The sequence below is a fragment of the Suncus etruscus genome, chromosome 10, assembly GCF_024139225.1.
Source record: "Suncus etruscus isolate mSunEtr1 chromosome 10, mSunEtr1.pri.cur, whole genome shotgun sequence".
Classification (NCBI taxonomy): domain Eukaryota; kingdom Metazoa; phylum Chordata; class Mammalia; order Eulipotyphla; family Soricidae; genus Suncus; species Suncus etruscus.
Window position 1 is genome coordinate 37817784 of NC_064857.1, and position 14304 is coordinate 37832087.

Consider the following 14304-nt stretch of genomic DNA (forward strand, 5'->3'; position numbering starts at 1 on the left):
AGTGCCAAGGGAGGATGGTGAGCTGCAAGCCAGGGTTACCCCACCTGTTGGCCTCTGCCCTTTTCCTCACATTATTACCACCTCTTCACACTGTCCAGGGAAGTCAGCAGAAAATACTAGTAAAGACTGTTAAAAGCCTGTTTAAAACCCTTAAAAGGCCCATAATGGACATATCCCAATTGCCTGGATGTTCCAGGAAACTAAGGTCAACTATGATCTGAGGAAAGTGACTGAGGGCTCCATCCTGAGACGGATCTATATCTGCTGTCTAGGCTCCCAACTCCCTGGGCATGAGCACACACCAGTGCTTTCCAAGCCCTTGAGAGGGTCTCTGTGCATGCACAAAGCTCACTCCATGCACTTCTGCTCAAACAATCCAAGACCGAAGGATCCACTGACTTACCACTGTCATCCACTGATGACACTGACACAGAAACACAGATGTAGTGAGCTGCCCACTATCAGTGGGCTACAGAAAGATCACAGTAGATAGGGTATTTACCTTGCATGTGGCCAACCCAAGTTCAATCTCTAGCACCCTGAACTCAATGATTTCTGAGTACAGAGCCAGGAATAACCTGAATGCCATTGGTTGTATCCCCCCCCCCAAAAAAAAAAAAAAAAAAACCAAGATATGCAATAAATTGGAATTGGAGAGATAGAAAAGTCAGGAATCACTCGAGCACCATTGAGTGTGGCAAAAAAAAATACAAGGCCAGGAAGGCACAATGTTCACTCCTTTGTAGCAAACAAGTATGACCTCTTCAAGAATCAGGGTTAGAAGTAAAAGACATTTCATAAAAATATCATAAAGTATTTCCCAAAGAAACAGACTACTTGAGCATACTGCTAAGTACTAGCTATGCTGTAACTACTAAAATGAGCCATTTGTGGCCCGAAGAGATAGTACAGAGGGCAGTAAACCCAGTTTGATCCCCAGTATCTCCTATGGTCTCCTGAGTAATTTCTGGGTACAGAGACAGATAACCTCTGAATGCTGCCAGGTCTAACATACAAACACACCAAAAGGGCCATCTTGGTTCTAGATCTTCACAAACAAGAAGTAAAAATCCCCAGGGCAATAATCCTTCTTGAGACAGAGGACAGAGGAGGTAGAGGCTCCTTGAATAAGCACAATGGGTCTCCGCATTCCAGAGTGTCCTGCTGCAACAGAGGATCTAGCTGGGCCTTCATTTCTGAACAGTGATGACTCCCCACACCTTGTTACCTTATCAGGATTCTGGACTCCAATCTCCTTCCTCCTTTTGCTCTTTGAGGCTGTGGGCATCTTGGGAGGTTCCTCTTCCTCGTCAACATCAGGCAGTGCCACTTCTTCAAAGCCATCAAACTGAGGGGGTAGGGGGGAGAACTCAGTACCTTTCAGGCCCCCATCCATTCACAACTGCACCCCACCCACTCAGTACCCCCAAGCCTCGGACCCAGCACCTCATACTCTTTCTCCTCACTCCAGTTGATCTCTTCAAAGTCACCCATCCGGCTGGCTGCAGGGCGCAGATGGTCGAAAAAGACAGAAAACTCATCCTGGAGATGGTCATGGCCCTTGAGGAGCTGCCACATCTGTGTCTTGAGCTGGTGGGAGTTGTAAAGTGAATGGGGATGATCTGAGGCTCCAAGGTGCTGTGCCCCGAGGCTACAAGCCAGGAAGTTGAAACCTACCCCGTCTCACCTGCCTACATGGGCTCCTGGAGGACATGAGGCCTACTGACAACTTAACTCTGTTGCTGTACACAGGGCAGAAACATGGGTACTTCCAGGCATCCTGGAGTCTAAGACGATCCTTGGCCTCCAGTTTTGGATGCTAAACTCCCAATTTTCTAAGAGCTTTTATTTCTATTTTTGAGCAATATCTAATCAAGCCTATTCCTGGTTCTGTAGTCAGGAGTGACCCCTGGCAGTACTTGGGGATCTTATGTGGTACCAGGGAAGCTACCTGGGTGGGCCACATGTAAGAAAAACACCGTCAGCTCTGTCCCTATCCCTCTGGCCCTCCAGTGTTTGAGTGTATGTGTTAGGCCTACAAATCATGTCTTCATCATGGCCTCCAGAAAGCCCAGGCTCCCCAAAGCAAAATCATAGAGGAGAGGCAAGGAGAAGATGGAACCCAAATACCTCCAGGATCTCCCGGGGCAGGCAGTCCGCACAACTTTGTAAGACCTTGATGATCTTTTGGTGGTGTGATGGGTTCTCTGCGAAGCAAATTTCCAGCTGCCGAAGAAACTTGCGACTCTTCTCAAAAGCCTGCTGCTCCTCAAACTACCAGCATTGAAAGAGGGCCAAACAAAGTCACCTATGTAGCCCACGGCTCTAAGCACAAAGACCAAGGGTGGCCAAGAGTATAGGGAACAATGCAACTCCCGTTCCCAGACCCTAGTCTGTGACTAGAGGTTTATGCCCTCCTACTCCCTTAAGGAAATAAAGGGTGGGGTCAGAGAAATAGCATGGAGGTAAGGTCTTTGCCTTGCATGCAGGACAGTGGTTTGAATTCCGACATCCCATATGGTCCCCCAAGCCTGCCAAGAGTAATTTCTGAGCATAGAGCCAGGAGTAACCCCTGAGTGCTGCCAGGTGTGACCCAAAAACCAAAACCAAACAAAACAAAGGAAATAAAGGGTGAGTTCTGGGGAAGCTGTTCTCTGAATGGCAGGAAGCCCTTCCACCCTGGGGTTACAGAAAGTGTGGAAGCCTCAGGAGGCGGGGCGTGAGATTCAACACACCTGCCCTGCACTTGCTAGGGAACAGGGACACTCAGATCAATTCGCCCTTCTACTTACTAAGCCACAAGCCAGAGCTTGCTCAGGCAGCAAGAATGCAGCAAAATCCTTCAACAGCTGCGGCCAGTCCTGGAGCAGAGTTTGCAGGTTTTTGTAGAGGTCCACCGCTGTCTGCCTCTGTGCACTGGACTCAAACTCATAAAGGACCTGAAGGAAGTCCTCGTATTTTCCAGGTATGTGCTGCAAGGCTTCTCGTACCTTCCCAGAAAGAATTTCCTCCATGGATCCCCTTCCCATGGACTCCAACAAGGAAACAGGGCAGAGCCACCATCCCAAAGTGATATGATTATCCCTTAGAGGACACTCCTCTGACAGCTCTGAGGGGCAGGCGCAAATGAGAGACCAAGTATTGAGCGAGGCATAACTCCTAACTGAAGGTAAGCAATGAAAAATCTTTATCCCACCCCGAGCTGTCCAAGCCTTCCAGTTCACTTTCCTGACCACAGATCCTGAGACAGGCAGCACATTTCAGCATGAGCTCTATCATATTAGGGCAAATACCACATCGACTCAGATGCGAGTTGGCTACTGAAACGTGATCGACAACTAAAGGGGACCAAGAAAGGAGCCATCGATAGTATGGGTTCTCAAACCAGGACAGGACTGGGAACAACTGGTTTGGACATCTCAAGCCTGAGGTGCTTCCCTGGGACCTACTCTGGCCAGTGCAAAGGTCCTTCTTCTCAAACCAGGCCCCCAGAAAGTCCTACAGTTTTAACTTTGCCCAATCTCTGGGTCTGAGCAATCAGCCCGCTGAAAGCTGAGCTGTGTCCCTGTAGTTTAAGAATGGTGGGATCCGGGCCCGGAGAGATAGCACAGCGGCGTTTGCCTTGCAAGCAGCCGATCCAGGACCAAAGGTGGTTGGTTCGAACCCCGGTGTCCCATATGGTCCCCCGTGCCTGCCAGGAGCTATTTCTGAGCAGAGAGCCAGGAGTAACCCCTGAGCACCGCCGGGTGTGGCCCAAAAACCAAAAAAAAAAAAAAAAAAGAATGGTGGGATCCCAGGTTCGCTAACACCCAGCAGGCACTTCAAGCAGTGACAGGCCATGCAGGTGCCTACCCGAGTGAGATACGCCTGCGCAAAGGCCAGGTCCTTCTGTTCCCGGAGCGGGTCGCGCTCCAGAATGTCCTCATCGTAGAGCAGCAGAAGTTTGGATGTGTCCTTGCTGGCTCGGGCCCGACTTGCCCTCCTGTTCCGAGTTCGGTGTTTGCTCCGGCCCTTGCCAGTGGCCTTGATGTGCTGTCCTAGGGGGACATGTGGAAGAGATCGTTGTTCCCACCTACCAGGTGCAGGGCCTGGGCCACTATAATACCAAAGAACATCAGGGGAAAAAATCCATCTGAGACCTTTCTCAGCATATGGTCGAGAGTGGGGAGCAGTGACCCCCAGCACACTGAGCATCAGCTTGACTTAGGAACCACATCTTGGTAAACAAACCCAGTTCCTGGTCACCTATGCTCTTTAGGAAAGAACCAGAATGAAGTACCAGAGGGAAAGAAGAAAGAACCAAACACTTGGCTGATGCTCACAAACACCTGGCTAATAATGAGAACTTGCTCATGAGAAGGGAGACTACTGGAACACCAGGATTTCTCTTGGCACACCCGGCAGCACTCAGTGGTCACTCCTGGCTCTACGCTCAGGAATCGCCCCTAGCAAGCACGGGGTACCATATGGGATGCTGGGATTCGAATCACTGTCCTTCTGGACACAAGGCAAACGCCTTACCTCCATGCTATCTCTCCGGCCCCTCAGCGTCCTTTTTCTAAGCAAGCCCCTGGGACACCCCAAAAACTACACACCACCAAGACTTGTGCCCCTAGGGGGTCTCTCCATAACAGGGCTGTCTTACATACCTGGAGGGGTCCCGCTGCACTGCACCTCAGGAGGAATTGGTGGTGATGGAAAGGGGGCTGGGGGTGTGGCAGCGGGGTGTCTGAGGACATCGTCCTGCATCTCCTTTTGGAGGTTCTCCAGACCTTCTGCCTCTTCCTCCTCCTCCTCTTCGGCCTCTGAGTTCTCTTCCTGAGAGTTCTCTTCCTCCGACTCACCGTCCTGACTCATGCGCCGTTCTGAGGCCAGCCAAGTCAGTTTCTCCATGGTTTCCTACAAAAGCCACGCCCGGGGTGCTCAGAGCTGCACAGGCTCACTAGGCACTACGGGAAGTGAATGGCTCACCAGATGGGGAACCATGCTGCACACCCAACTCCTGAGATCATCAGCTTTGTAGGCCCAGAAGACCTGAGGGTCCTGGGTAAGCAGCGAGAGGGGTCGGCTTCAGAACAGGCCCTGTCACCCTGAGGCTGGACTGTCTCAACTCCATAGGAAGCATTTAAATGGTGCTCAGGGGATTCGATAGGCAAACATAAATTGAACATAGAGACAAATTCGCCCATTTTACCTCCTCTCATCTCAATCATCGTCAAATGACATGACAGTATAGCCACACCCAAGGCTCAGGATTCCATCAGAAACATTGGAGACACCACCACCCCCCTATACTCACCCCCAGCCCCAAATCTCACCTGGAGCTCTGGGACGGACAGCACAGACTCCTCAGAAGCTGAAGACATCTCATCCTCCTCGTCCTGGGTGAGGTCATCCAAGTCTTCCTCCTCTTCCTCTTCAGGACCCTCCTTCTCGCCTCCAGTTTCGGGCCCCACAGGGGTCTCCTCTGACTGGCCATCAATGCTGGCCACATCTTCTGGCCTCCCAGGGGAGCTGCTCAGTGCCCCATCATGGTCTGCGCAGAAGGTAGCACCGCTGCCTGGAGATTTCCGACTCACCTCGCCCAGAGTCCCTTCGCCAGCTGACTGGCTCTGCTCTTCCTCCTGTGCATCTGCCTGTCCGCTGCCCTCACTGGCAGCCCCTGCCTGCTCCTGTGGAAAGCCGGTGTTGGTGTCCAGTTCCATGGGATGTTCTTCACTCATCTCCCCGCTGGTGTCCTGCTCGGGGAGGGCCCCGGACGGCTCCTCCCCAGGCTCTTTCGGCTCCACCTTGACCGTGATGTCCACATCCCCCCGGGGTGAGTGTTGTGGTTCTGGAAAGACATCCGTCGGCAGGTCCAGGGCAGGCCTTCCTGTCTCTGTCTTTACAACTGTCCAGCCATAGGCACTGCTCTCCGGTGGGTCAGAGTGGCACATGCTGGCAGCAGGCACGGGCGCTGGGCTCTGCTCCTCTTTGGGGAGGATGGGCACACAGAGCAGAGCTTGCTCCTCCTGGGGTTCAGGTTTGGGCTGCAGGCCAGGGAAGGTGATTTTCCCTTCCCCTGTGGGACAGCCCAGGTCCACATTCACCGGGGCCTTTTCTTCAGGATTGGATGGAACAGGCAGATTCACGGAGTTGCCAGACACAATCAGTGGCGGGATAGATGAGGCCATGAGGGGCTGGCTCAGGGGGCAGGGGAAGGACGTAGGGTTCACCAGGAGGGTGGTGATGGGAATGGGTGGAGAGCTCTGGGCCACTGCGGCACTCACGGGCTGAAGGACATTACAGCCACTGCCAAGGCTCACAACCTTGACAGTGGTAGCGGGAACAGTGAAGATCACAGGAGCAGTGTGAATGAGGGGGGCCGCCTTCAGACACAAAGAGGTCTTGGTCCCCTTCCTCCTGGTACCTCTCCGCTTCACGCATGACTTCCGGAATTTGGATGGGGCTAGAGAAGGCAGTAGGACCTTGGGCAGTGGGGCCGATGAGAGCAGGGGCTGAGGTTCGGACAGAGGGAAGCTGCTCCTAGCCTCAGGGGGCACAGCTGGCAGTGCTGTGAGAGACTCTGCCCCAGCAATGCCCAGGGGAGGCCCCGCTGGCAAGGGCTGTAAAAGGGTCTCAGTCTGCAGGAGTTGTGGGATCTGCACCACCATTTTGCTGGGGGCGGCTTCCGACAGGGCGGACCTGGCTGGGACTCTCCCAGAGCTGGGGCTGGGCTGCAGGGATGGGATGATGGGTCGGGTGAGGAAGGGCTTGACCACGGATGATCGCTTCTGTCTCCACGCCCTCCTGGAGAAATGGTTAGCCACTGGCTTCAGCTTCAGGACAACACCTTTGGGCAGCAGCAGAGGATAGTGGCTCTCACTCTCCAGCGACCCCTGCTCAGAGCTGCCATTTTCTACACCTGGTTCTACCTTGACCTTCGCGGGCTCCATCAGGCCTGAGGTATCCCTGCTCCCATTGGCCATGTGCCGCAGCTCCTCCTGTATGGATGGCAGGCTGGCCTGTCAGGAACAGGAGCACAAGTTAGCACATGTCCTGATGTGGGGGGAACAAGAGCCTCCATTTCTGGGATCAAGGTCTCTTTTCAAGGGGAGCTTTTTTTTTTTTTTGGTTTTTGGGCTCAGGGGTTACTCCTGGCTATGTGCTCAGAAATTGCTGCTGGCTTGGGGGACCATATGGGATGCTGCAGGATAGAACTGCGGTCTGTCCTAGGTGTGAGGCATGCAAGGCAAATGGCTTACTGCTGTACCACTGTTCCAGCCCCTCAAGGGGGGCATTCTATGAAAGACATCAATTTCTTTTTTTTTTTGGCTTTCGGGCCACAAGCAGTGGTGCTCAGGGGTTACTCCTGGCAGGCGAACCTGGCAGGGGTCGAACCAACCACCTAAGGTCCTGAGTGGGTTGCTTGCAAGGCAAACACTGCTTTGCTATCTCTCCAGCCCCAGGACATCAACTTCCTAAAGACTCCATTCCTATGACACAGCACAGAAACCTGTCTTAACTATCCTTTAAGAAACTCAGTTTGGGGGCCTGGTGGTGGCGCTAAAGGTAAGGTGCCTGCCTTGCCTGCGCTAGCCTTGGACGGACCGCGGTTCGATCCCCCGGTGTCCCATATGGTCCCCCAAGCCAGGAGCGACTTCTGAGCACATAGCCAGCAGTAACCCCTGAGCATTACCAGGTGTGGCCCAAAAACCAAAAAAAAAAAAAAAAAAAGAAACTCAGTTTGGGCCACGGAGTTAGTACAGCAACAGTTAAATATTTCCCTTGCACATGGCTGACCTGGGTTCGATCCCCAACATCACACAGGGTCTCCCGAGCATTACCAACAGTGATTCCTGAGTGTGAAATCACGATTAAGCTCTCAACATTACAGATGTAGCCCCAAAACAAAAGAAAAAAAAAAAAGCTCATTTAATTTGGGGAAAAAAAAACAACTATTGTTTTTATCATTTTCCTAACAAATTGTTGGTTTCATACTTTTTTTTTGTGGTGCTCAGGGGTTATTCCTGGCTATCTGCTCAGAAATAGCTCCTGGCAGGCACAGGGGACCATATGGGACGCCGGGATTCGAATCAACAATCTTAGGTCCTGGGTCGGCTGCTTGCAAGGCAAACGCCGCTGTGCTATCTCTCTGGCCCCTTAGAGTTTCTGTGCTTTACAACAGTTTTTCTTTTGGTTTTTGGGTCACATCCGGTAGTGCTCAGGGGTCACTCCTGGCTTTACGCTCAGAAATCGCTCCTGGCAGGCTCAGGGGACCATATGGGATGCCGGGATTCGAACCACCGTCCTTCTGCATGAAAGGCAAAAGCCTTACCTCCATTCCATCTCTCCAGTCCCACTTTTTTTTGTTTTGGGACCAAAGCCAACTATTCTCAGGAATGACTTTGGGTTCTATGCTCAGGGGATTATTCCTGGTGGGGCTCTGAGGGCTCTATGTAACATCAGAGATCCAAACCAGTTCAGTTGTGTGCAAGGGAAAGAACCTTAGCCCTGGGGCCAGCGAGGTGGCGCTAGAGGTGAGGTGTCTGCCTTGCAAGCGCTAGCCAAGGAAGGACCGAGGTTTGATCCCTGATCCCCCGGCATCCCATATGGTCCCCCCAAGCCAGGGGCAATTTCTGAGCGCTTAGCCAGGAGTAACCCCTGAGCATCAAACGGGTGTGGCCCGAAGAGGAAAAAAAAAAAAAAAAAAAAAAACCTTAGTCCCTGAGCTACCTCTTCAGCCCCTGCTACTGATTATGTTACCAGTTACAGGGTCACTACTAACGATTTTCAGCACAGTGCGAAAAGTATGACAATTCCATGCTGGTTCGAGGGGCTGAGGGTCAACAGGGCTACATCTAGCAGCTCAAGCTCTTGCTAAGTCTGTGCTTCCCTACTTGTGCCACCTCCCTGGTTTGAAATGGTTACAGAATCACTTGGGGCAGGCACCAGAGGGAGAGGGAGGGAGGGAAGGGAGGGAGGGAAGGGAGGGAGGGAGGGAAGGGAGGGAGGGAGGGAAGAGAGGGAGGGAGGGAGGGAAGGGAGGGAGGGAAGAGAGGGAGGGAGGGAGGGAGGGAGGGAGGGAGGGAGGGAGGGAGGGAGGGAGGGAGGGAGGGAGGAGGAAGGAAGGAAGGAAGGAAGGAAGGAAGGAAGGAAGGAAGGAAGGAAGGAAGGAAGGAAGGAAGGAAGGAAGGAAGGAAGGAAGGAAGGAAGGAAGGAAGGAAGGAAGGAAGGAAACGAGATTCCAGTTTCTCAATGTCATAGAGCATTAGGTGTGAGATGAAACAATGTCTTGCTGTCTTTGGACAGTGCTCATAACCCTCCATCTCAACAGCATGAGGTGGGGCGCACCTTTAGCCAGAATGGAAGCCGGTGTTCCTCGCGCTCAATGGGTGGCTTCCACTGATGGGGCTGGATCTCTTCACAGCACTTCACCAAGATGGGCAGTTGCTTGGTCTTCTTGTAAAACTGAACAGGAGGAAAGAGTATGCTTTATGTTCCATGCAGAAATACTGCCCTCTGATGGCACGGGAAGGGAGGTGACATTGGTCACCACGTGAGAGAGAAAACAGCACAGGAGAGAGGACTATAACAGGAAAGAAATGTGTCTTATACACAGCCAACCAAGGTTCAAGTCACAGCACCCTGAACAAAAAGCTGGGGTAAGCCCTGAGCACTACCATGTATGTCCCCACAAGAAAAAGAGAGAAAAAGAAAAAAAGAGAAGACAATGGCACAAGATTAATCAAATACATTTCTAAGTAATACAGATTTGAAACTTCATCAGTATATCTGATTGCCATTCTGGCTGGCAGGAAAGGGAAAAGTCTAAGAAAAGAAGGCAGAGAGATGATCCAAGTACTCATGTCAGATTCACTCCCAGTCAATAGCTCCAATGACTGAGCCTTAAGTCCATGCTGGAAATACACCAATAAAATACTTTAGGGCTTGAGGTGATAGTACAGGGGTAAGACACTTGCCTGGCACACAGCCAATCCCTGTTCAACTACCATGACCCAAAAGCAAAGGAACAAGTTGACTTAGTTTCAGAATTTAAAGATAACACAAGAGGGGGCCCAGAGAGATAGCAAAAAACAAAAACCAAAAAACCAAACCAAACCAAAACAAAACAAAGATAACTCAAGAAGTTTCAAAATAGGAACAAGTCTTCTTAGGGACGCTCAGCTTCCTCCAAAGACAAGATCATTCATTTTGAGTATCTAGAAATGATGGAGCATCACTCTGGGCAGTGCCAAATCTCTCACATGCAAACCCTGTACTCAACTCAGCCCAGCAAACTTGTCCTCCAGCCCTCATCTCCAGGATGATTTTAATGAGACTTCTAATAACAGCTGTGATATAGCGAATGTTTTACATCCAGAACCTGGATTAATAGCAAAGGTTTATCTTCCAGGCATGTGTGCATGAGCTCCAACCCCTTGGAGAATCACATGTCTCAAGGACAGTCCTGGCCCAAACCCCACAGCTCAAAGACTTTCCAGCTTTTGTTTGTTTGTTTTTGTTTTTTTGGGACACACCTGGCAGTGCTCAGGGTTACTCCTGGCTCTACACTCAGAAATCTCTCCTGGCAGGCTCGGGAAACCATATGGGATGCTGGGATTAAAATCACCGTCCTTCTGCATGCAAGGCAAACACCCCACCTCCATGCCATCTCTCCAGCCCCATTTTCTGGCTTTTAAATTGACATGTTAACCTCTTCAACCTTTCTCTTGTCAACAAATTGTTCTCTTTCTGTTCTCCTTCCTCTCGCATCTCCTCTCTTTATCTCCACTCATAATTCTCTAAATAACTTTATCTTTGTGGCATTTACTTTGGGAAAAAAAAGCAAATTTCTTTTTTTGTTTGTTTGTTTTCGTTTTGGGGCCACACCCGGCGGTGCTCAGGGGTGACTCCTGGCTGTCTGTTCAGAAATAGCTCCTGGGGGCCGGAGAGATAGCATGGAGGTAAGGCGTTTGCCTTTCATGCAGAAGGTCCGTGGTTCAAATCCTGGCGTCCCATATGGTCCCCCGTGCCTGCCAGGAGGGATTTCTGAGCATAGAGCCAGGAGTAACCCCTGAGCACTGCCGGGTGTGACCCAAAAACAAAAACAAAAACAAAAACAGAAATAGCTCCTGGCAGGCCCGGGGGACCATATGGGACACCGGGATTCGAACCAACCACCTTTGGTCCTGGATTGGCTGCTTGCAAGGCAAACGCCGCTGTGCTATCTCTCCGGGCCCAAAAAAGCAAATTTCTATGGAAATACAAGAAAGGAATTAATCTGTGAGCAGGGAAGAAAAACATTTTTTGGATAAAAGATCCCTCTCTTCACCGAGGTGAAAGAAGGAAAAAGATGGGGTGCACTGGATGGGTTATACAAGGAGTACTCTATTTAGAGAAGAGAGTTTGAGCCATACACAGTGGCACTCAGGGGATTCTGCTGGCTCTATGCCCTGCACTTGGGGCTCACTCCTGGCTGTGTTCAGTGGGTACTCCTAGCTCTATGCTCAGAGACTACTCCAGGTAGGTTTCAGATGATGACAGGCAGTGCTGGGCCTGGAACTACTGGGCTTCAGGCAAGGCAGGCATTTGCTTGAGGAAGTTACTCACTTTAATGATGTTGTTGGGAGCTCTGCTCATATTGAGGTTCTTGATTCTCACTGTCAGCTGCTGAGCAGTCTTGCAGGTAAGGAGGTATTTGCTGATCAGTGGCTTGGGCAACTCCGTCCCTTCAAAGTGCTTCAGTCCTAAAGCTAACAAACTGTGAGAGCAGCAAGGATACTGAATCTCGGGCAGTGCCTCTCAAGGGCCTCCCCTCACCAACTCCCTGTTTCTTTAATGCTGATCCAAGTTAAGGGCCACTCAAGAGGAAATGTCAGATATTTACTACAAACTGGTAACAATCAGGAGTTCACAGAAATCACTGAATTTAATAACTAAATGTTAAAACATGACCATCTTTTTCTGTTTTGTCTTGGGGGACCATATGAGAAGCTGGGGATCAAAACTGAAATGGCAGCATACAAGGTTAAGTGCTCTACCCCAGGTATTACTTCTCAGGCCCTTCATGATGCATTTTTATATTGATAATAGAAACAAAGTTGACAGAAATAAAAGGATGGTTTTAATAAGACAAATATAAACTGAAAAATGGGCCCCATGGTAGGCATTAAATCAGTACCAACACTCCCTCTTTACATTGACATATTTAAGTACCTATTTTTTTGTGTCTCTATGTGTACGATTTTTGTTTTGCTTTGGACCACTCCCAGCAGTGCTCAGGAATTACACCTGGCTGTACATCTCAGGGATCACTTCTGATGGTACTATCATCTGCCAGGGAGTAAAGCACAAAGAGGTGCATGCAAGGCAAGCACCCTACTGGCTGTGCTGTCTGTTGGGCCCCAAAACCTATTTGTTAATCAAGACCTAGCCATTGGGGGTTCAAATAAGTGAGTGAGATCCAAATAGTACCTGTGTTTGATCCCCAGAAACCAATTGATCCACCAAGTCCCACCAGAAATGATTCCTAAGTACAGAGCCAGGAGTAACCTTGGCATCACTAGGTGTGCCCACAAAACAAAAACAAAAATGAGAAAAAAAGAACAAGGGCCCCTGCTTGGGACAGTGTATACTTTTGTTTCCCTATGGTAATCTTACTTGTCTTCAGCCTTGGTGAATAAAATCTTATCCTGGGGATTCTTGGCCTTCAGCGAGCACACGGGAAGCAGTTCAGGATACATGAACACCTTGTTTGTGGCCAGAATCCAAGCCACTTGCTTTGGCAAACAAGGAAATTCAGAGGCTGTAAGCAAGAGGGGAAGGGGAAAATCTGAGATAAATTCTAGGACAAATAAGGATTCATAAAGAGCCTAACTGAAGATCGATTTTTATAAAATTCAGAGCGAGAACACTTGCAACACTGGTGTGTGACCCTAGGCTTGACCCCAAAATCACCTGCACAATTCTGAAAGCATTTCAGCATTTAGACCAGAGACCCTTGACACACACCCTCCTCAGAATTCCCAGTTTCCCCAGGCCACCTCATGACAGAAGAAATTCATTAACAACTCCATGTCATTATAAATCCATTCTTGGGACCCGGAGAGATAGCACAGCGGCGTTTGCCTTGCAAGCAGCTGATCCGGGACCAAAGGTGGTTGGTTCGAATCCCGGTGTCCCATATGGTCCCCCGTGCCTGCCAGGAGCTATTTCTGAGCAGACAGCCAGGAGTAAGCCCTGAGCACTGCCGGGTGTGGCCCAAAAATAAAAATAAAATAAAATAAAAAAATCCACTCTTGGGAGGCCAGAGCAATAGCAATAGTAGGGCATTTGCCTTGTACACGGCCAATCCCATACAGACTCCAGTTTGGGTGTGACCCAAAAAAATGTTCATTCTTGGCATAGAAAGACAGTAAAGGAGAGAAAGTTCTTGCTTTTACACATGGCCGAATTGGGTACATTCCCTAGCAACCCATAAGGTCCCCCCAATCAGTGCCAGGCATGATTCCTGAGCACAGAGCCAGCCCTGAGCACTGTCGATGTGGCCCAAAGACCAAAAAATAAAATAAAATAAAATAAAGAGTTCATTCTCGAGCCAAAGAGATTAGACAAGGGTTAAAGCATATACATTACACATAGTCTGCCCCAGTTTGAATCTCTGGCACCACACATGATTCCAATACACACACTCTACCCCCTATGGACTGCCAAGGGTCACTACGGAGGATAGAGCCAGAAATATTGGCGCCTGGCTCAAAAATAAAAAAATATGGAATCTGGCAAACATACATCTCTAATTTGTGCCTAACTCCTAAATTATCAGTTCTTTTTTTTTTTTTTTTTTTTTTTTTGGTTTTTGGGCCACACCCGGTGACGCTCAGGGGTTACTCCTGGCTATGTGCTCAGAAGTCGCTCCTGGCTTGGGGGACCATATGGGACGCCGGGGGATCGAACCGCGGTCCGTCTCCTAGGCTAGCGCAGGTAAGGCAGGCACCTTACCTCCAGCGCCACCGCCCGGCCCAATTATCAGTTCTTAAGTAAGAATGATAGTCTGGCAGGTAGCTTGTCTTGCTTGCAGCAGACTGGGTTCAATCCTCAGAAGCATATCAAGTCCCCTAAGCACTGCCAGGAATAATTCCTGGGCACAGAGCCAGGAATAACCTCTGAGCATCACTGGGTATGCCCACCAACCCTCCAAATAGAACTACCCTTTTCTTTTTTTTTGTTTTTTTGTTTTTGTTTTTGTTTTTGGGTCATACCCGGCAGTGCTCAGGGGTACTCCTGGCTCTGTACTCAGAAATCGCTCCTGGCAGGCATGGG

At 50.1% G+C, this 14304-nt stretch overlaps 1 protein-coding gene across 1 annotated transcript in view; it reads right to left on the reverse strand.

Annotated features, from left to right (window-relative positions):
• Positions 1-14304, reverse strand: part of GON4L (gon-4 like) — a 60603-nt gene that overhangs the window by 2896 nt on the left and 43403 nt on the right. The window contains exons 18-27 of the mRNA XM_049782188.1: positions 12643-12787; positions 11593-11743; positions 9334-9450; positions 5319-7004; positions 4650-4899; positions 3853-4037; positions 2793-2990; positions 2131-2274; positions 1447-1590; positions 1229-1348 (exon numbers count right to left, since the gene is read on the reverse strand). Of these exons, the coding sequence (XP_049638145.1) occupies positions 1229-1348; positions 1447-1590; positions 2131-2274; positions 2793-2990; positions 3853-4037; positions 4650-4899; positions 5319-7004; positions 9334-9450; positions 11593-11743; positions 12643-12787 (3140 nt within the window). The remainder of the gene's footprint in view (positions 1-1228; positions 1349-1446; positions 1591-2130; positions 2275-2792; positions 2991-3852; positions 4038-4649; positions 4900-5318; positions 7005-9333; positions 9451-11592; positions 11744-12642; positions 12788-14304) is intronic.